The sequence below is a fragment of the Salarias fasciatus genome, chromosome 17, assembly GCF_902148845.1.
Source record: "Salarias fasciatus chromosome 17, fSalaFa1.1, whole genome shotgun sequence".
Lineage (NCBI taxonomy): Eukaryota > Metazoa > Chordata > Actinopteri > Blenniiformes > Blenniidae > Salarias > Salarias fasciatus.
In genome coordinates, this window is record NC_043761.1 from 11,651,018 (window position 1) to 11,671,657 (window position 20,640).

The 20,640-nt window shown below is 42.3% G+C and overlaps 1 protein-coding gene across 6 annotated transcripts in view; it reads right to left on the reverse strand.

Moving 5' to 3' along the window:
• The window catches only part of LOC115404391 (ELKS/Rab6-interacting/CAST family member 1-like), a 112,728-nt gene that overhangs the window by 54,795 nt on the left and 37,293 nt on the right, over positions 1–20,640 (reverse strand). For 3 of the 6 annotated variants that reach the window (XR_003933348.1, XM_030113693.1, XM_030113695.1), the window contains 6 exons: positions 20,018–20,155; positions 18,128–18,268; positions 16,240–16,380; positions 14,408–14,601; positions 9,748–9,759; positions 954–1,089 (listed from right to left, as the gene is read on the reverse strand). Coding sequence is in view for 5 of the 6 variants with exons in the window: in XM_030113693.1 (XP_029969553.1) it covers positions 954–1,089; positions 9,748–9,759; positions 14,408–14,601; positions 16,240–16,380; positions 18,128–18,268; positions 20,018–20,155 (762 nt within the window). In the remaining variant the exon portion in view is untranslated. Of the gene's footprint in view, positions 1–953; positions 1,090–9,747; positions 9,760–13,877; positions 13,989–14,407; positions 14,602–16,239; positions 16,381–18,127; positions 18,269–20,017; positions 20,156–20,640 lie in introns of all 6 variants that reach the window. The other 3 variants (XM_030113694.1, XM_030113697.1, XM_030113692.1) reach the window with 2 other exon arrangements.

Below are 20,640 nucleotides of genomic sequence, written 5' to 3' on the forward strand. Positions count from 1 at the left end.
ATTACTCCGTGTCTGACTATGCAGACCGAGAATGACTCTAATTAGATTTAAATTTCTTATTGCACTGAATTAAATCTGAGGTCTGAGTTACTCTCACGTTCCGTTTACAGCGAGTTCATGCGACACACACACACACACACACACACACACACACACAGAGTCATGGCTCTAACCGCTGCGGTCTCAAGTGTCTCGGTGACTCACAGAGTCATCCGCTCATCTTCTAACCACACAAAACACACACGGACGACAACTTTCTAACTCCTTAAACCAAAGATCGGTCATAGCTGAAGGATGCGCACGCTTGTTCGCACAAACACACGCAGGCCGGCTGTTTTCATCTGCCTGTAATCAGAGAGGGGTGAGCAATTACTGGAAGCGGAGACGAAGAGGAACATGGGAAAGTTTCAAAGAGGAGAAAGGGCGAAACAAATCAGAAAGTTGAGATTTGAAAGACAAACCAACCGTCTCTGGAAATATTAATAAAAATAACCACATGACCACATCGTCTGATGGACACTCGACGCTCTCAGCAGACAATTAGGAGATCGTCTCAGACCCAGAGCTTTTTTCCTCCTCTAATCGCCTCCCATCTTATCAACTTTTCTATACTCCTTCACCTCTCTCTTCATTTGTGTTCTCCTCATTTCTCCTCTCCATCTTCTACATCCTCTCCCTGTCAATTATCCTCTTCATTTCCCCCCCTCGCACACTCTCCTGCCTGCGAAGCTGCCGCGTGTGTGTTTGTGTGCGACAGTGAGTGTGTCTGACATTGCCTTAGGCTGCTCCTTGTCACGTTATGACAATGCGAAGTTGTTACAGCAGACGAAATTCAAAGGACACGGAGAAGGAGAGAAACTTTTTCACCCTCTCATTTCGCTCCTGCAGCATCCAAAAACTTCCCGCTTCCTCCTCCTCCTCCTCCTCCTCCTCCTCCTCCTCCTCCAGTGTACCTTGATCTGCTGGGAGCTCTCGTTCAGGTTGTCCTCTCTCTTCTTGGCCTCCTCCATCAGCTGGGCGTTCCTGCTCTTTTCCAGCTGCTCCTTGTGCTTCAGGTTGGCCACCTTCTTGGACTGGTCCTTCATCTGCCTGCGCAAACAGAATAAACCCAGTTGAGGCCATGTCGCAAAAAAAAAAACCCCTCTGGCTCCGGACCACTGCACCACCCGTCACCTAACGTAACACTAAAAACATTTAATACAGTTGGCCAATTAAATTTTGTTCACAGAAACATCTGATTTCTTCATTCAGTTAAATTAAAAACGACTGCTTAAGTTCAACCTGAGCATCAGAATGGAGACAAAAAAAAAAAAAGTTGATTTAAATGAGTTTGAATGTGAAATTGCAAGTTGGCAGAAAGTTCCTCGTTCGGTGCCAGAGTTCAAGGGGAGCACGGCCGAACTGGAAAGAGTTGAAGTGACTACTCGTTACCGCCGAAGTAGACAGAGAAACAGCTTTAACCCAAAACAGCGAATCACATGGAGAGGACACCGAGTTCACGGCACACAAAGAGCTCACACAGTCACCAGATCCAAGTCTGCAGCAAATTATCCAGTGATGCTAAATGAGTGAATGATCTATGAACAAGAAACGCACAGCCTACACTACCTTAGAAGAACGATCCACCTCTCAGGTATTGAAGTAGTGGTTCTAATTGATATCCTGACCTATAAATGTGTTTCAGAGTGAAGAATGGAAATTTTAAAGACATCTACAATCACTTTGTGGCAACCAGATAACTAATGAAGATCAGCCAATAATCAGTCATGGAGTTCTGTGCTGGAAAAGGCCAAGATGTAAAAGAAGCCGTCTTTGTATCTTTTGTTCATATTCTTCACACTGGATGCGATCAGCTACAATTTTTTTTTCTTTTTCTGGTTGGACGACCGGTAAAGCAGTGTTAATGGTCCTCTGCCCTCCCGAAGAAAAACCCACACACACCGTCGAGTTACAGTACAAACTCCTTCATTTCTCATTTGACATTAAGAGGCTGTTAATAACAGTCCCGTCTTTCGAGCAGAGAAAACTGCCGTCCTTATCGCAGCACTTAACAACCACCTCTGACAGCTGAGATCTGAGCGCGCACGAGTCGAATACGTCAAGTGTTTACGGCGCCGGGAAAGTCACGGCAGGGCAGCTGGCATTTAATGTTGCAGAAGTTACAGCACCTGCCACCGAACACGGTCAACGAGATCCAGCAACTCATTATGATTCTGATTCAACGCAGCAATAAAATCCCCGATATACAGTAACGATCGGTAAAGGAATTCAACGAAACGCCATGAATCAGCGAGGAGACGACATTTGCTGTTTCTGCGCAGTGGGAAGCATGAGGGTCTTTTTACAGAGGGATTACCGGGTGTCGGGAAGCAGACTTTAAATCACCGTCTGGGGAACGAAGAGACGGAGAAAAAGAAGAGAAGAGCCGGAGAAGGGGAGAGGGATTCCTCGTGGGAGGAGCAGGGGCTTGGGAGAGGGAGAAAAAGTTTAATCCCTGTTTAAGCCGTCTGAAAGCCATTGTGGCTGTGTCACAGAACTATCAGCTATCGCTGCAGCTTGACTCCATCAGGACCTCTCATACCTTTCACGCTGTCCACACACAAACAGATGTGGAATAACCCAAACCGATGCCGCCGAGGTTTAGCGGCGTCTACTGAATCACGGCACGGCTGAGAGATAAGACAAACACAAAAGGATGAATGTGCACAGCGGCACACACCCATCCAAAACCTACAGATGTGAGACAAAACTGCTGACTAAAACACAAGAAACTGAGCTAACTCAATAAAGTGGAATTTTGTTTTAAGCCTTTTCCATACATGAGTGAACGCACTGTGCAAACGTTTACATTGCTTTTACAAGCTCACAGATGTATCCAGTGCTATTGAGATGCATTCAGGGTATTATAGTGTCAGACTCTTTAAAGACATCATCCCATTTATCTCTCTTGTTTCTCAAAGATTTAAGTTTTAAGGAAAAAAAAAAAAAAAAAAAACTACTTAATATAATGAGAGCAATCCATCAAGTGGCTTTTACATCAACATGACTGCCAGAGACGTTGAGAAATGATATTGGCAGATGATGGTAACATAAAATCCTCGGTGTGTTTTCTAAAAAGGTCCGGGGGGCCCAATACAAGCCTTCCAGGGAAATTTGGGAGGAAAAGTTGAGATCCAGCGACGGGGCCAGGGGCGCTCGGCAGCACCTGGCTCATCAAAGCTCGCAGAATAATCATCAGTGTGTCAGGACGTGTGTGTACGTCTGACGTACGTGTTCGCGTTGCGCTTCGCGCTTCCAAAACGGGTTCAAATGTTAAGCGAGGAGGCAGACGAAGAAAGCGTGGAGTCACATGCGTTAGAGTTGCTTTGAGATGCCTTTGTTCTGCCTTGAATGTGGGACGAAGTTATTTGAATATTTGGTGCTCAATTTTGTGCAATACGCCCTGTGTGTGTGTGTGTAACAGGTCATAAACAGGCAGGAATGTTCCTATTGGATGATTTCCAGGAAGTTTCAACCATCTGGTTAGCTCTCTGAGGTTTCCCCCTTCATGCTACATTTGCTGGATGTATGTGAGAGTATGTGCTTATGGGAGGGACTTTTACTTTGCAGTGTTTCCTATCGACTCAACACTTCGGTCCCCCGATGATTACTTTCTTTCTACTCATTTCGCTAATGCTAAACACTTGTTTTGCTCACTTTTCAGCATGTGGGCCATTTGCATGGCTAACTATCCCATTTGCATCAGCCCACAGCCCCTTCCACCTCCTCCTTTTCCTCTTCCTCCTCCTCTTCTTCTCTCATCTGGTCGAAATATTTTTTCGCCCGCTAAAACTAACCCTCCTCTCTTTCCTTCCATTTATTTACCCAGCGTGTTTGCATGGTGCATTATAATTATTTGCATGAAAAGCAATCATTTATTTGCATTCAGTCAATGCAGAAAGACAAATGTACCACTGCTGTTTCCTCTCGGGCTTCTCCAAACACACACCCTCTCCAAATGCAACATTAACCTTTCCTTGGCTAAAATACTTTCATCGGACCTCAGACGATTTGTTCATTCCTTTCCCTCTCACTAAAGTTGGCCTCTCCCTCTTTTGTCACGTCCATCTCCGGTGCTTTCCTTTCCCCGGGGCTCATTTCTTCTTTAGAAAAATAAAACTTGGATCACAGCAGTTAAACAATAACATACTTTTTTTTTTTTTTATCTTTTTGCCAAGTACATTCATCATTACGGTACTTCAATATCTGTATGCTTATTAAAGTGACCGTCACATTGATTTTTCTGGATGTATTTCAAAAATCAATCATGCAACACAGTAGGTGAAGTATTAAAGTGAACAGCATAGGTTAGCATTTATTAGATTGTAATATTTATTGGGCAGGGTTGAATTTGCAGGGAGGGTTGAGGTGAGGACAGACCGTCGTTTGGTCGACGCCGCCCGTTTTCTGCAGAATTACTTTCACAGAAAGGGGGAAAAGGGGGTAAAATTTATCTCCACTGCGGAGTGATTAAAGCGACTTTTCTCGCGGACTGGACCAAAAAACACCAAAATAAATGTAAAGCAGAGACGTCACCTCTTCCTGCAGTGCGAGTGAAACTCTGGCTATGCTCACCAAGCAGTAAATTTTAAATAAATGCCAGATATTTTGCATTCTTTAAATAACAAGGTTTTCAACGACTAAGCCATAAGCAGTAAATTACATTTATTGATGGTCAAAAGCTTCAGGCTTGAGTTCATTTCTCTGCATTATATTTATCACATCAGGGCTTTACAGAAAGGTGTAGCAGGTTTTTTTTTCATAAAATTAATATTATTTTTACTCGTTATCTACTTATTGGATTTTTTTATCAGATCCCATCCCTCATCACTGCCCCCCTTCTCCTTTTAAAACATCCTCTTTCTGTTTATCTGCGTATGCAGATCCATGGAATTGTTGAAACACATATTTTCCCATAAACTGTTACCTTCATTCCTCACAATTACTTCTCTATTTCACACGCACTGCGTTTCTCCTTGTGGTGTTTCTCCAGAGCCTCGTGACGCTTTTATTAAGTGAAATATTCAACCCCGATATGCCATGTGTTCACAATTATGTTAAGTTTTTCCCCATCAGTTTATGCATAGTTCCTTTGAGGCATTTATCCCATATGTTATTCCATATATAGAAAACACAGAGATGATGGTTTTAACTTTAAGGTCTGACTTTGAGCTTACTGAGAAATACAACAGATGAACAGGAGTTATCCACTTTGCCTTGTCTGTGATAAAATACTGCGTGTTACTCTGTATTTATTACAGTTTAGATTTTGCTGTAACTTCAAGTTTGACAAGAATTCAAATATATCCTTCTACATTTCTCAATTCCTCTCCAGTCCGACTGCAGCCTTGAAGTTTGCTTCAATTTTACATGTTTGAGAAAAAGGTGAAACATTTTTTATTAATTTTGTTGCTTTAAGGAGCAGAAGCTGCTCAGTGAACTCGGTGGCTTCGCTCGGCTCCACTTGAAGTTGTTTTAATATGTAAAAATACTTCCTCCTCTCTCTCTCTCTCTCCCTCTGAAATCATTTTCAACAACTGCTGCGAAACCGCTGGAGGAGGCTGAATCGCGGGAGAGTTCGCTACCCTCGACGCCGTAAACATGGCACACAAAAGTGCAGTGAAAATCACACACACACACGGGAACACACAACGTTGCACACGATGCTCTAAACTCCAAGCAGACTCCTGATGTGAACACAAACCTCCAGGTCAGACCACACACACACACACACACACATACTCCATGTAATGCACACATACACACTTATTGACCCACAATTGCCAAAAAGCGGAACGGTCGTCAAATTCAAAATGTCAGAAAATACTGTATACTGCATCTAATTAAGAGTAAAAATATAAGTAAATAAAAATACACACATGCACACAGTCTCATAAACTTCAGTAAACCTCAATCTCCCAAAAATATATTAAAAAAAAAAAAAAGCTTTTAAACCTAGCTCATTAGCATGCTGCTGATATTCAGGGACCCACATTAAGGTAATATTAATATTACATTTGGAGTCCTGTATAAATATTTGATTAGAAATGCTCGCGGGCCTCGTGTGTTTACTGCACATAGTTCGCCCAACATTAACATCAAGGATTTTTCTTTTAACCGTTTGGAAGTCGGCATTTCCTTTGAAAATACAGGAAATGTTGGTTCGGTTTACTAAGCCAGTAAAATCTATAAAGTGTGGAAAAAAAAAAAAAAAAAAAAAAAAAATCTCAAAATCATAATAATTGAGTCTTTCCCAGTGTTGCTGTGGAAGAAAACTATTTCGTGATTTGATGAACGACTGCAGAAAATCCCTCAGGTTGGGGGTCGGTGAATTTGTGGGTAAATAAGGAAGTTGGGCAGCTGATACTCCTGTGTGCGTCTCGAAGGTTCCCCACGGTGGGTAACTGGAAATGAGCTGTAAAAATAGTGTGATACAAACGGAGTGAAACGTCTTTCTCGGCCCCCCCCCCCCCCCCCCCCCCCCCCCCCCCCCCCCCCCCCGTCCTCATGATGATAAGTCATATTTACGGCACATATCCACACCTCAGGAATAACCATACAACTTAATGTTAAGTGTTTGGATTATAGTAACTGGGCGAGCGAGTGAGACAGAGCAGGGGTTGATCTTGGCAGCGTCTTTGTTTAACGTGGAGAGGGGTAAAAGTTGCTGAATTAAAAATGCTGACACTCTCTTCCTCGGTCTCATACTCGTCTTTGGATGAATAGGCTGTGATCTGAGCTCAGATTAAATTATAGATGAGTCAACAGCACAGGAGGTTGCGGATAGTTTAACGCTGAGAATAGGCTCTGTGATCGTGTGCTTAAGAAATGTGAAACAAAAGAAGAATTTGCATTGTAGAAGGGAACACATTTAGAGCTGTATATTATGTATATATCGAAAAATGTATACCTGTTTTTGAAGTTTCCAAGTTTTCTGCATTAATTGGTCATAAAATGTGAACCTCAATAGGAGTCAGGAGTTATCAAACCTAAAGTCAAATCAATTACACCAAATCTGAGCCAGATGCGGAGAAATTCAGCTTTCGAATAACAGTTTTACATGAACCATCTGTTGAAGCATCGCTCTCATAAGAGATCTTTGATCGAGAATTGCCGATTTGCATAAAAATGGATTAAAAAAAAAATTCTCTCAAAGACTGATGGGACTGATCAGATCACAACTGTAAACCTACAGAGAAGATTTAATAGTTAACATACTGAGTCGACCACCCATCTACTGTTGGCTCACTTTAATCTGGAGAATATCCTGCATACGGGGCCCAAGGCTCTCAAGCACGGCGGAGGCAGCATCATGATTTGGAGCTGCATCATGAAATGATTCTTAGGAATAAATTATCAACTTTTTATCAGAAATATCATAAAGGACAATGACAGAGTGGGTTTCTGTCAATGATGCGTGAAGCAGCTGGACAATGAGCCAAAGCATGGAGGTAAATCAACCACAGAATGACTTTATGAACAAAATTCTCCTTTTAGAGCGATCCAGTCAGAGATCTGGATCCAAATCCAGCAGAGACGCAGTGGAATAAGTTCACAGCAGATATCCTGAGGGTAGCGCTCAGAAGAATCACTTCTCCAAAGGAAGAACTGCCGTAAATTCCTCTTGAATGTGCGCAGCTCAGATCATCGGCTACTGTTAGTGATACCGGAGGAGTTATATAATCTAGAGAAACAGATCATTTTTTTGTTGGCAAATTATTGCCTTCCCCCCCCAAAAAAAAGAAAACAACCACAACGTTTAAAAAAAAAAAAAAAAAAAAAAACAGAAATCGCAAAGACTTTACGTAACATTTCTTGGCATTATGTAATAAACGAGATTAAAACCAGATTTAAAAGAAAGGCCAATTTGATAAGAATTCTCCTGTGACATCCCAAATATCATTTTGTGTGTGTGTGTGTCTGCTTGTTGTCACCCATTAGCTGACAAATCCCTGCACCACCTCAGTGCTCAGGATCTCAAACAGATCAGACACACACGCGCACACACACACACACACACACACACACACACACCGGAGGAGAAACAATGCGATTCCTTTTTAAGCTCCAGAAGCCTTGATGTCAGGCATTTGGCAGTGGATGAGGAGTTCCTCAGCTTAAGATCAAAACAAACCCAAAAAGAAGAAGAGCGAATAAAAAAGGCAAGGCGAGGGGGAAAAAAAACTAAACAAAACAAAAAAGGACAGAAGACAAAAAAGGATTCTTCTCTTCTGTCGCTGACAAGATAGCAATGCAATACTAACTTTTTCTTTTTTTCTTTTTTTTTCCCCTGAAGAATCAGAAAAGAGCGGCGATGAAAAAGCTGACGAGACAACAGGGGGAAAGTGGCTCCAGAAGTTGAAAACAAAAGAGCAGAGGCAGCTGGGAGAGATCTTACCCGAAGAGCGCAACACTCAGGCCACCAGATTTAGAAAGAAGAAGCAGAGGATTTCATCCATAACAATGTGAGAAGTCTCAATCTGAGTTTGATACGTCTCTCAGAAAAGAGCTTGTACAGGTTTTGGGATCTGAAATCTACTATCTCTCAGGTATTTAAAGAAAGAAAGACGTTTTGAGGTTATCAACTACGCACCTGAAGAAATAGTTCAACGTTTTGAGAAAAAGGGAGTAATTTGACTTCACGTTCTCATTTGTCCGGCATATATTTTTATACCCCAAGGTCCAATTTCGTAAAAATCCATCATTTTAGCATTTGAAAATAATATCAAGTAAATGGGGGCCTTTAGCTTTTTCAGACTGGACAAGAACATTAATCTTTAAAATGTTACTTTCAGCAAGCTAAAGACATATATATCTGAAGAGTAATGCAATTTTTCTTTTAGTGATACTAAGGAGGCAGTTAATCCGGAGCGTTTCTCGGTGGTGGCGGCAACAACATAATTTAACCAATCAGTTGTTGAAGGAACATCAAGATGAAAGCCATTTGAGCAGAACAACTTGTAAGTTTACGCTTAAGAAAACATCTCATTAGTCAGGAGTTATTGAAGCTGATATTCTGAAAATCTTGTTTTAAGTTGAACCAACTTGAGAAAATGAGCTGAGGTGGCTAAAACCTCAAATCCTGTTTTACGGCGTACAGAAATCAGAGTTATTGGATTTTCTGTCCAGAAACCCCTGGCGAGAAAGAGAAATATGAATTCGTACAAAACGAGGCAGAGGCTTTCGAATCCAAGTTAAAGAAACATAAAATGACTGGAAAGGCATGGACAGAAGTCGTGACATGAGCGGAATATGCAGAAAAGAAAAGCCACAAAGTCAAAAACCCAACAGAAGAAAAGTTCACTGCTGTCCACGTCAATAAGGAGGACGTATTTGCTTTAACCTTTTTTCCTTTGTTTTCTGCGGTAGGCTGGGATTTAAGGCTATTAAACCAAGTGCTTGTATCAAAGTTCAAATGCTGGTGTGCAGAGGGGGACTGGCAGGGTGTTATGATAGAGAGAGAGAGAGAGAGAGAGAGAGACAATCATACTTCCTCTTCAGAGAGAGAGAGAGAGAGAGAGAGAGCGAAGGGAAAGTCAAGGTGTCGCCTTCAAAGACAGACAGATATGAGGAGAATTATTAAAAACAGAGTTTATGACAGAGTGAAGAAGATGAGAGAGTGTCTCGATGCAAGGACACGCAGCGTGACAAGGAAGGAGAGAGATGAGAGGAGCGACGGAGGAAGAAAAATAGGCATGCCGTACTAACCTTGAGGCAAGACTGGGTAGAGCAGGAGACAACGTTGCATTGTAAAGATAAAAGAAAAGGAACGAGAGAGAGAGAGAGAGAGAGAGAAAGTGAGAGAGGAAAAGGTGAGAGGGGAAGCAGAAGTTGAGCGCTAGGTTAGCCGGCTCGATCAATCTTTAAAGAAACAGGGGAGGAAGTGGAAGGCAGCGAAAAGTGACGGAGAGACATAATTAACCGGAGAGGGAGCGCAGGCAGACAACAGGCAGGACCAGGCAACCAGGCAGGCAGGCCAGTTCAACGCAGGTTAAAGCAGGGGTTCTCAAAGTGTGGGTCGGGGGACTCATCCGGGGTCCAGGAGGAAACCACTTCCCAGGACGACTGAGTGCAAAAACCTATAAGTAGTTGATCAGCTGATCTTGATAGCTTCCTGATTTGATATTTGCATCTTCTTGTCAACAAACTGGTTTTAGAGTGTCTGAAATATCAGGAACTCAATGTTTATTTGCAAGCAAACAGCGCAAGCTTCATTGTTTTGAAAGAAGATCGTAAAAAGTGTCTGTTGTCACTTCAGACTGATCACTTTTTAACTTAAAAGCGACACTTTTTTGTTGTTTTTTTTGTCAGTAAATCACATCAAATGTTAGGATTTGTTCAGCAAATGAGAACAAACTGTGCTCCCGGTCTGTGAGGTGGGGGCTCACGCTCCCACACTTTGAGAACCTCTGTGCTGGTTAGGAGTGGAACAGTTCACGCAACACACAGTTCGGTTTAACTTCAGGTTTTTGACTCAGTTCTAAAGTACGTTTGAGCTGTGTGTATTCCTCCACCCTGCATGTCGTATTACCTGTAACATTCTCAGTAAAAGGAATTTAAAACTAGGGATGCATTATATCTACTGCCACTGTTAATTATTGGATCGGTATTTAAAACATGAAGTCACAGCGTTAAAACGAGCCATTTATTCAGCGCGTCACTGGGAAATCCTTAATCAAATGAAAATTACTGTCATTATTGGCTTTATTACATCTAAAATGGGCACATTTTTCCTGTTATTTGCCATTAATTCCTTATTTATTGCAGCACAGTGTAGAGTACCTATGATGACCTTATAAAATTAGCATTTAAAAGTGGAAAAATATATGATCAATGATGATTACTTATTTACTGAAGTTCAATTTTGTGCCAACTTGTGCCTCTTAACTTGTCTTTCTTTCTATCGATCCTAACAATGATTAAAGTTTTTCCTATTACAAAGAGGTTAGAAGAACTCTTTGCTTTGTCGCGTCAGATCTCAAAATGACTGCACGATTTCAACGTTTGATAATCGGGAGCTGGCAGCTCTGCTTTACTTGGATGCTACAATAAATCCACGTGTTAGTGTGTGTTTGTTTTCCAGCCTGCTGGTGGAACAGGCTTAAACACTGCGAGGGGGGAGAAAGACTGTGACCAGCGAGGAGGGAGATCCTCCGTGGCTAATCCAGGCTAAATTGTTTACTTGCTAACTAGGAAACCAAAATGTTTTCATATGGGCCCCATTAAAGTGTGAAATGAGTTTTAATTCAGTTTTGGGGAATGAAAACAATGAGTCTCAAAAAGCGAAGAGTTCCTAACCGTTACAGTGCCAGTACTGACGATCATGAGAGGCCTGTTCACCTCAAATGATCCCCGCAAACACAAAAAGGGACATGCACACTCCACATGATAAATTAAAACTCAACCTGCGAGTGCAATCAATGTGAATTATATCCTGAGCGGCTTGGATGCAACACATGACTTCCTCTGCTGAGCGCGGTTCATGAATATGCAGAGTTTCCACCGAACGGCACACGGCATGCGATCGTCAAAACGTAAAAAAAAAAAAAAAATCTGAAGGAATTTACTTCCTTAATCTGTTGACACTAGAGGTTTTCCACACCGTCAGTCCTCACGCGTTTGATTGAACTGGCAAAACCTGAATTCCTGAGAACGGTTCATTAACAAACAATATAACAATAAACTTCTCTAAACTCTCATTACTCAGGTTGGTTTTCTCTTCCAAACCTTCTGTTTTCTCACACTTCTTTTTCCCCCCCTTCTCTCATCTATTCTGTCAATTTTGTTTTCTGCTTCCCTCTCTCCACCCATCATTCCATTTCTTTCCTTTATTTCACTTTCTTTCCCTCTCTCTGTTTTCCACTTCTCCGTCCAAATCCTTTATTTTGGCCATCAGGGCGGATTTTCAGCTCCATTTCCCCTCAGTGTGAAGTCACTCAGTCCGCTCCAATTACTATCCTAGTTACTGAAACGAATAACCTGGTACCGCTGCAGCTGGATTCACACCAGAGCGGAGAGGAAGAGGCTCCGTTTTCACCCGTTTCACCCACATGTGATCTTTTCATTACGGGGGGCTCCTGCTGCTCGCTCGTAGCCCACGGTTAGCCTCAGTGCCAAGCTAAGAGTCGGCTACAGGCAAATGTCTTCTCCTCTGACATACCTGTTAGCTCCAGGCTAAGTCGTATAATTCTCAGCAGGCTTCGGCAGCTCTGGGATAAATTCAGAGTGTGTACGCTTAACACCACGAGGTCAGTGGCTGTGAATTAGCGGAGCAGATACTGAACTGCAAAAGGGAAGGTGCGTTTCCTCCTCAAAGCCGGCCTCATTAGACTACCATAGGAAACTTCACTTTAACACTTTTATATCTAAGATGTCTGCATTTATTTAGATTTTATGGCTGCAGATCGGTCAAAAATATACAATGAGTGAGTGCCTCTTCAGCTTTCATTATCAAATGTGTGATGCGCTGATAAATCTTGTCTATAATTGAGCCACTGTGCTGAAAAATCTGTTGCAACAATTGGTACATAAACACAAAAATCTATTTGTCTGCTTTTCTAACAACTTATTTTTTATTACTTTCCTGCAAAGTTCAGATATAAAGTATCAGTTGTGAGAAGGTTTTATTTTATTCCGCTGGGACAATGAAACATGGTTTTAATGCGTGTGATGTAACCACTTAAAAACTCTGCTGCTGTAAATGTCTATTAAATTACAATGTTGTCTATAAACTTAGCGCTGCTGTAAATCTGCATCTGAGGCTACTGGCAGCACTAAATAACACCCGCTGCTAAAACACACCAGTTTGAAGTCACACTGCGCTGAATTATTAATAGTCTAATATTTCCACTGGCCAGACGGAGACTGGGTGAGGAAATAACAGACGGCGCGAAAATCATTAACAACCATTAGTCTTAAGGCTGAAATGCTAAGAAAGAAGAAAGGAGGACGGGGATGGGTGGAGGCAATATCCAAAGGAGAAAACCGAGGGTAAGATTAAAGACACAGAAGTTTTGAAATAACTTTACGACGACAGACATACATGGAGTCGGAGTGGCATGCAGGCAGGCAAACAGTCAGAATCAGACAGGAAGACAAATTAAGACGAACACCGTTTACAGATTTACACAAATAGGTCAAAAAGTAGTTAGACACATCAATTTGTTATAACAAAAGAAAGAAACTTTAGTGAGCTGTCCAAAACTCCTGATGTAAGAAAAATAGGGAGGGGGGGGTGGTGTTAAACTCTGCAAGTCAAAGCATCCTCGGCTGAAAGTAAAGCAAAAGTGAAGCAAGAAAACAGAGCCACTAAATGAAAGAGTTGCATCATTGACAGGAACAGAAAGCTCAAAGACTTTCAGGCTGAACGGCGGCGCCGGTGCCAAACTGTGCCCTCGTTTTGCAAACTTTTCAGCGAGCTGCTCGGCTCGTCGCGCCGCAGTAACGAACGGCGGGGAGAAACGCCGACGTACGGCTAAGACCCGATTCCTGGAACTTGATCCTCGATTTGCAAATTAAAATGAAACAACAGAGCTCCAATTAGCTGCACAAGAGAGGTAATGCTGCAACTCTTTGATAGTGTTCATTAGTGTGCCAAATCAACTGCGTCCCATGTGGAAAAGACTGGTAAACAAAACAAATTCCTGGAAAAATGATGATTTCTTTTTGTTTCTGTCTCCTCGCAATATGCAGAAATATTTCCGTTGTGGTCATTAGCTGCCCTTTTCCACATGGGGGAGGTTTTATTTATTTATTTTTTAATATCTCAGTGCTCTCGTGTCTTTTGGTCGTGCAGTAGTCAGGCCACTCGCTGACTGACAGGCCCACCAGCCACTCACGTGCCCAGGTAGTCCCACACCAGCCCCCCCATTGGCTGCTGGGCGGCAGCAGGGGGAGGGGCTTGTTTTCGCGACGGCTGGGAGCGCCACAGATGGGAAGCGGAGGGAGTTCTGGGATGTTAATGAGCGCATTCGCACGTGAAACGCAAAAGAGGGGCACCCACGCCGATGCGGAACCACACGTGTGTGTGTGTGTGTGTGCGTGTACGTGTTCACACGCGCGCACACACACACACACACACACACGCGCGCGCGGATGAAGTGAAGATGTCAGAAATGAAGCAGAAAATGACGGGAGGGAAGGAGAAGGTTGAGGATGGAGGAAGAGATGAGTTAATGTCACAGCAAAGATTATATAATCTCAAACTTCATGAAACTGAATGGAAACACAGCTGAGGAGTTTTTTTTGTCAAAAATGTAAAAAACAAAACAAAACAGTACTTTCATCAGTTTAGGTTAAAACAGAGAAGAAAAAGATGCAGAGGTTATTCAGGTAAACTGATCCTTGCGTTGATCCCCCCCTCTCTCACCTCTCCAACTCGTGGATCTTTTTCTCCTTGTCGTTCTTTTCGTTCTCCATCTCCCTGAGGATCTCCAGGAGGCGCTCCACCTCGGAGTGGGCTTTCCCAGCGTCCTCCTTGTGCTGGCTCACCTCCTGCTCCAGGCAGGAGATGCGCTCGGAGAGTTCGGTGTTGGCCTGGGACTCTGTCACGGCACTCTGGGCCTGGAGGAAGGAAACAAAACCCAAAAACCTCATTATTATTACAAATGATCGATCAATTAAAAACTATTGGATTTAGATTTTCCTTTCTTTCAACAACATAAAAAAAACACATTATGTATTTGGTTTTTTTAAATATACTCTAATTTGATGGGATTTGCAGCAAATCCCAGGTTTTCCTCAATATTTCTCACATATATAAACAAAACGTATTTATGATATACGAAACATATATATAATATATAATTGTAAATTTAACCATAACAGCAATTTAACTGCTATATTGGCTAAGATGTTCAGGTTATGTTCATGTAGTTCCAGTGGATTTGAATCAAAGCAAATGTAGAAGGAAGGCCTTATCTTCCTGAAATATCCACTACTGAGAAGGCGAGAGCAGAAAAGAAAAATCGATTGAACACGCCAGTCCGACCAGATAAAGAGCCGGCTGCATCCTTTTGAGGATAAAAGTAAACTGGGTAGCATGAAACGCAGCGTGAAATGACGACATGCTGATGGGCGGCTGATTGTTTTGTTTTTCATCGCATTATTTCACCAAATTACAAAAGCTTTAAGCAGGTCTGCTGTTAGAAATATTTGTGTCTCAACTGTGAAATTTGAATAAGTTAATTTCCTCCATGGAAACTCGCTGCTTTTGGCTCCACGGGCAGAAAACACACACACACACACACAAAAAAAAAAAAAAATCCAGAGAATTCTGTTTCATGCAAAAAGATGAACACGGACATAAAAAGGGTAATGTAAAAAAAAAAAAAAAAAAAAAAAATTAAATGGAGCTGCAGTGACTTTCATATTCCTCCAGCTCGGCGCCGGCTCCACAGAAGATAGAGAAAATGAGAGAAATGAAATAAAACAAAGAAAAACAAAACAAGTTATAACCAGCTTGGAGGTTAGCGCAGCTGTGTGTGTTTCCCAGAAGCAAATGTTGCTCTTGGGAGGGACGGTCTTCTCTGTGTGTGTGTGTGTGTAAGTGTGTGTGTGCACACACGCGATACATAAACCCTATTAGTTTTGGACGACTACAACCATTTTTACAGGTCTTTATGTGGAGAGAAAATGTTTGGGTGTCTGACGATATAAGAAGATCGGGGCGGAGAAGTGAGAGAGAAAGACAAACAGGAGGCCGAAGAAAGAAACATCACGAACACAAAACTGCGTGCGCGACGTGTTTTTCCAAATTATGGCTGAAAAAACAGGAGGGGACTCAGATTTGAAAGAGCAGCAGTGAATCTAGTGGCACCTCCGTAAAAATCCACCCGTTTATGTGTTTGTAACATATTCTCTCTCTCTCTCTCTCTCTCTCTCTCTCTCTCTCACACACACACATACACACACACACTGAGGGTGGTGTTGGTGCTGTCCTCGCAGTCTGTGAAAAGGACTGTAAGGCTGTCAGCAGGCTGTCACACACAGCATTTCATGAGCTGCTATGTAGGAGAGAACATTTGATATGTGATATGCAGTCTCAAGCACACACACACACACACACACACACACACACACACACATATATACACGCAGGTATGCACGTATTTGAAAATATATGATTCCCATATCATCAATTGCGAGTTTCTTTCGTCAATCTGTGAATAGTTTCTGTGTAATTTTCGGTTTCCACTTCACCTTCTTGAGCTGGTTCTCCAGTTTGCTGCACTCTTCTTTCTTCTGCTCCATCACGATTTCCAGACTCTTCAGCCTGCTGTCCTTCTTCAGACTGGACGAGGCCAGAGAGGAAGCCTTTTCCTTCAGATCCAGCACTGAGGTCTGTGTGGAGCAAGAAAGATAAGAATTATAATCATCACAGTTCTTTCTCATGAGATTTACATTTATTTTCTATACAGCTTCATCAATTCAGGGATGCAGATTTGGACTTTTTTGGATGTTGCACACAGAGGAATCATGCAAATATTGCACAGAAAACCAAAACCACACAATTACACCATAATCTTTATTCATACCAACCCCCTTTATTTGAAGACCACATTAAAAGGAGGACCTCAGTTATCAGACAACACTTTACTTTTCCTCGTTACCTGCAGTAACATATTATTATATGTGTAACACAGCAGCATTTCTCTGCTGCTGCATCCTGAATTAAAGGAAGAAAAACCAAAAAAACTTTTTGGAATCAAGACTGTGTATGAATACAATAAGCCCCAAAACTGTTATGTGTTCCTTGTGTTTTGTTTTACTTAAAATAAGTCATAAAGTCTACCAATGAAACTAAGAGAACAGTTCCAACAGTCACGATGCTCAGTCTTCTCCCTGTATTTCACTGAAACCCTACTGGTTCGCTCACCGTGTCTTTTCGACCGTGATGAAATATTTAGGCTAGAAACAAGACAAAATACACTTGGACTGAGTTTTGAGGGTTTTTTTTTTTTTTGCAGTGTTGTGAATGTCACCGCGCTGATGTATGTCGGCAGTGAACTGCAGAGGCACCGTGCTGTTATGATTACATGCAGGAATTCTCATCAACAGCACGTAACGTTTAAAATACATACCTCAAGCTGTAAAAACTTGGATCAAGCTGCTTTCCACAGTGAAGTGATTGACTTCATCCCCTGTTCATCAAAATGTTTCCCATGACCTCCCTCTCTCTCCATCTCTCTCTCTCTCTCTCTCTCAACCCCTCCATCCGTGAAGCCTCTCGTTCCCTTTCTTTTCTGGTCTTTTCCTCTTTTGGTAGGGGCAGCGAAACAGAAACCGACGGGACCAGAAGGAGAGACACTCAGACGTGTAATTTTACCCTTGACTGACAATACCAACTCCAGACTCGGGCTCATCGTGTTTGACTGGGCTTCGGTTGCAGGAGCCTTGCCGCTTTACTCCGAATATATTTAGGTCCGCATATATACTGCCGTTTGTCAGACAAAACCCCACGTCTGCATTTAGCGGCGCAGGGATGACCGTTTGTGTTCTCCCAGTTTTTCCATGTATTATAAACTTAAATTATACAAAGAGACGGTAACAGGTTTTATGAGTCCGTAATTGTGCATTGACAAACCAGATGAACATCGGCTTTCTGTGTTCTTAGTTATTTTGGTCTTGTAATAAGTAAATCATAATGCTGCGGACACCATCAGGCACAGGAAGGAAATTTCCTCCTCACGTTATAATTGATTAACCTTTTCGTTAACCTTCAAATGAAGAAGAGTGAATTAAAGAGGAGAATGACTGGGCTCGTAATTACGTCAGCGGTCTGCGATTAATTGTGATTTTCCCGCCGCCCCAGGGCGAAAACGACAGCGAATGGAGACTCGAACTGCTTCGTCATTCTCCGTCTGTGCTGCGGTGTTTTTTTGCACAAATCACAAAGGTCACAGCGAGAGGAATTTCGCCTCTGATCTTTGTTTCCGTCGGATTTTGAGTCTTGCAGCATTTTGTTGTCAAGGGAACACGGCTGTTGTGTTGTTGTAGGACCTTGGGAAGATTCGAGGGCTTTTTTTTTTTTTTTTTTTTTTTTTTTTTACAGCGATAGATCAATCGGCTTTTCTTGACAGGCGCGTACCTCCCGGTCGGCCAGGTCGGCCTGCAGCTGGGAGACTTTCTCCCTCAGCTCCTTCAGCTCCTTCTTGCTGGACTCCATTTCCTCTCCCTTCTCCCTTTCCTCCCTTTCCCGCTGTTCCTTCAGCCGCTCGATGATACGCTCCTGGAACGTGAGAAAACACAGCGAGGAGAAGAGCGGGGGAGTAAGAAGGTAGTCAAGGTGGGATGGAAAAAGAGAAACACAGAGAATAAAATCACCTCATACACTCCAGAAGTCACTCACAGTCACTCAATATCGAGTTTCTATACTAATAACAGTTGCATTAAACTTTATGTACATGGCAGCTCTGACAGGATCTAACAGCCAACAGTGATTTTAGACACGTAATATGTTTTGGCAGCAGATGTAAAATTCACAACCACTAAAAACACAAGTGCTGCTCTCCGAGGCGACGCGGCAACACAGCGGCCGGTTCGAGGAAAAGTACAAAAGTTCACACATAAAAAGAAAGCGGCGCACAACACCCGAAGAGCGACGTGTGTTCCTCAAACCGGGATCAGGTTGAGTTTCATTCCTTCTGGCTGATGACACTTCGGGCAGGTTTCTAGTTAAGATCTTCAAATTTACATGACAGTAATTTTCACAGCCAGGCAAGTCAAACATTTGTTTTTCTAATTATATAACTTCTTTGGGAGCCATAAAATGTCAGAAAACAGATATAATCACCTTAAAAGTAACTTTGAACTCCGTAACCACATAGGCTTAACTACCATATAAAGAGGATCATTTGTTAGCAATTATAAAAATCTCCCATATATTTATAAATACAATAATGATTACTAAAATCAAAGAATTTATAGCATCATTTGCATAATAAGTTAAACATAACAGCGTTGTACATTTCTTATATTGTTCAATATTTCCGGGTAGACCTGTCACTGCTGAGCAAAACTATTTAATCAGGGATTGCTTTTGATTTGATGTTAGTTTGGAATAAGTGTCAGGAATAAAGGAAGTTATATTATCTGAATATAAAACACAAGTTGCTTCCAATGTGCACCAATATTCAGAAAAAAAAAAAGTATAACTAACTATGAAATTCATCATAGCCAGCATGAAACTAAAGTCCAGGACAGAAAAAACAATGAGTGAATATAAATTATATTCTTACACAGCTTCGAAATGTAACACTCGGCTGCAAAAACAGTGTGTTTCTGGATAAAAAGAAGAAACTAAAGTCGGGGAGAAAAGCCAGACGACGAGGTAACCCTGGAAACATGAAGGAGAAAACTAAAAAGTTATTAAAAGGCAGCAAAACAGGGAAAATAATGGGGAAAAAGTTGTTTGAGTGGAAGTCGTCAGCCGGGCCGAGCCTGCCAACAGTAACACGTCCAGCAGACGTTATTCGCCGCCGGACGATTAAAAAGCCGTGTTTCCTGTGCGCGCGTGTGCGAGGAAGCAAAGCAGAACGAGTCGGCAGCATAATCGCATGCAACGGCACGAGAATACAGTCCCATCAAACACCTCGAGGCGGTCGGCCGGCGTATGTGTCACTGGTGAGTTTCCCAGAACCGGGCCCTCAAAAACCTGAAGAGTTATAAAACAGCGTTCGCTGCTGTTTCGCCGCTGAATGTTGAGACCCGGAACCGTGACCGATGAGTTAGTCTGAGCCGTGTGGCTGCACGTCGGATCGTTCCTAATCTTTTAATAACACGGGCCCGTGAAATATTTGATAATAAAACAGGCGGTGTGATTATTGGTTCATTTCCATTCATCCAGAGTCGTTGGGTCATCGTGTGGGTGGTCGATGGTTTCGCTCATAGAGGTTTTTATTAATGTAACCTTGCTCCAGAGCTGACCTGTGGTTGGCCAGCAGTGTGTGTGTGACTGTGTGTGTGTGTGTGTGTGTACCTTCTCAGAAAGAGCCTCCTCCAGCGTTCCCAGTGCGGTGTCTGTGTTGGAGGTGTCTGTCTGCAACGACTTGACTCTGTCTTTCAGGCCGCTCAGCTGTTTGTCTTTATCCCTCAGCTGATCCTGCAGATTCTCAATCTGCGGGGAGGAAAGGACAGACGACTCATCATCTGTGGGGCTTTTAATGCATAATTCAGCTGCTGGATGCACACCGGACCACCAGACCCAGCCCGAGTGAAGCACTGGGGCAGCAGCTTCTAAACAAACCTCAGGCCAAACCGAGACCTAAAGCTATGAACCATATAAACCATAGCTATAAACATTGGAATAAAACTCGGCTGAATATGAGAGAAGGTAGGTTAGACCAAATGCATAATAACATTCTCATTTACTGTAATTTAGAGTCACTAACTCAACTCAAATACAGCAGAAACCTCGAGAAAACCTGCCTGGGAAGAACATGAAAACTCCAAACTCCAAACACAAATTCAAGCATAAATACATAGTATTTTAAGAGTAGATATTGCTTTTAATTCCCAATGTCCAAGCAAATTCCCACCGAGCAGCAAAATTAATATTAATAAATTGTCTTGTATTATAATAACTGAATATAGTTTACACAT